General features: G+C 59.1%; 1 protein-coding gene across 1 annotated transcript in view; it reads right to left on the bottom strand.

The window, feature by feature from the left end:
- Positions 1-278, bottom strand: part of Trnp1 (TMF1-regulated nuclear protein 1) — a 6,173-nt gene extending 5,895 nt beyond the window's left edge. Inside the window, 1 exon segment of the mRNA XM_023703075.1 lies at positions 2-278. Coding sequence (XP_023558843.1) covers positions 2-193 — 192 coding nt within the window. The 5' untranslated portion in view covers positions 194-278.
- Positions 279-2,188: the final 1,910 nt, after the last annotated feature.

The raw sequence follows: 2,188 nt of genomic DNA, 5'->3' as shown, positions 1-2,188 counted from the left end.
CGGCCGCGCCCGCAGACGCCGGGGCAGCCTCGGGCAGCTGCGGGGACTGTGCCGGGGTCGGGGTCAAGGTCGGAGTCGGGGGCGGGGGTTGAGGGGACCCCAGGGGCTCCCGGGGCGGCGGCGGGGGGGACCCCGGTTCTGCCGTCCCTTCCTGGGCCCCTGGGCCGCAGGCGCTGATGCGGCAGCCCGGCATCCCCCGCCCCCCGGCGGCTGCGGCTGTAGGTCCGGGAGAAGTATGGGCGCCAGGCACGAGATCAGAAAGAGGCGGCCGCAGTACCCACGCCGGCGCCGCAACCTCCGTGAGGGCGTCTTATAGGACACGGGGCGGAGCGATGGACAGTAAAGCCAATCAGAAACCGGCATGCTCTGAGCCCGCCCCTCCTCCCTCGGCCGCGCGAGTTCAGGACGTTCCCCAAATCCTTCAGGTCCCAGGTCTTTTGCCCAACTCAGTGCTACTGGGTATCAGATCCCTATCTACCTCTCCCCAGATCTGGGATAGAAAGAGGACCGTATCTTTCCTGGTCTGCCTCTTAGAAGTCCTAGAATCCAGTTTGCACATAGGGAAGGGTTTTACCTGAAGCCCCCGAGCGACAGTGAGAGCCTGCACTACAACTTAGGGGCCTCGACCCCTCAAAGCAGTGCTCCTTCGCATACTTCAAGCCGCCCCTTGAATCGGTTTCTGTCTAGTTTCCTAGGCAACAGAGCTAGAGGGCCGAGTGGCGTCCAGGGAGGATGTGCATCTGGGCAGTTGGTTCCATGCCAGTCAGGCCCTGCGCTTACAGAACATGCACCGCAGCGCAGCCGCTGAGCCCGCAAATCTTGGTTCCCCCGAGACACACACACACACACACACACACACACACACACACACACGGCCTCAGGTCCCTGAGGATGCAAGGTTCTTCCCTGCCTCTGCGTGCTCCTCTCAGCAGGTGTCTCCACACCTTTTATATGGCAGGGAAGAGACTCAGAAGATGCGGGCCTGCCTTGCCCAAGGTCACATTGCAGGCTGGTGGCTGAATCTGGACAGAAGCACACCAACTTGGCCATTCATGCGTGAGGAGGGTCAGGCGCACAGATCCCTCGTCGTGGAGGAACCTTCTGTATCTGGGACTTTTTTCATCCTGGCAAAATGAAAGCCTGAGCCCTGTCCACTCTCCACACAGCAGTGGCCCTGCAGTTCCCCTTTCCAGGCATTGCTGGGACACTGTGGCACAACCTGGGTTTCCACCTGCTTGAAGGTGTCGTCAAAGATGGGAGTTGACTGTGTGGAGGGGACAGGGTATGAACGGCCAGAAACCAGCTCTGAAAACCCACTGGGAAGGACTGCAGCAGACCTCGGGCTCCAGTGGACCAGCGAAAGATGTTGCCAGCATAAACAGTGCCCCAGCCCGAGGAGGCTGCTGAGGGCACTTGGCAGTGAGGAGAGAGCCCCCCTCCTCCACACTGTCTGAGTGCTGACAGGTGCCTTTGCCTGAGTGATGGGACCTCGTGGGCAGACAGCTCGGCTCCAGAGAGGCAGCACGGCAGGTCTCAGAGAGCAGGGAGAAAGGGGGAGGAGGCTCATGAAGAGAAAAGAGGAAGGCTTGGGAGTGAGGCAGGGAGACCAGGGACCAGGAGTAGTGGAGGCTCAGCCAGGGAACCAGGAGAGGCGATGGGGTGACTTGTCGAGGGGCGAGGGTTCTGTGAGGTGAAGAAGAGGCTTCAGGGCAGGTGACGGACCCAGGGAGGGGGCTGGTGCTGATGGGTACAAAGTGCTGGAGGAGGATTGCAGGGGGAGAAGGGGTCACCTCGCATCTTTGTACAAGGGCTCTCCTATTAGGGTGGGGAGAGATTGACAGGTGCTGTGCTCCCCACTTGTGGGAGAGGAATGAAGGGGAGCAAGACCTGGAATGACCGCCCACTGTACCCCACCATGGGCCAGATCCAGCAAGCCAGTCTGTGTTCAAAAGCCACCAACATGCTCCTTCTGGGTGACTTGGGCACTAATTTCTCTAAGTGGGAGGACCTTGAACACAAATTCTCTGAGGGGGCTGGGACAGCAGGGCGAGCTCTACTAGTTCCAAAGTGTGCACTTACCATGCTAAAGATCCTGGGTTCAATCTCCATTATATTAAAAAATAATTGCCAAGTGAATGTTCTTTATCTCTTCTCTTGAGAACAGGATTAGCAGCCTTTTCTTCATAAT

Source organism: Octodon degus, unplaced genomic scaffold (genome assembly GCF_000260255.1).
Source record: "Octodon degus isolate 3935 unplaced genomic scaffold, OctDeg1.0 scaffold00163, whole genome shotgun sequence".
Classification (NCBI taxonomy): domain Eukaryota; kingdom Metazoa; phylum Chordata; class Mammalia; order Rodentia; family Octodontidae; genus Octodon; species Octodon degus.
Note: the sequence above shows the minus strand (reverse complement) of the source record. Positions and strands in the feature narration are given on the sequence as shown.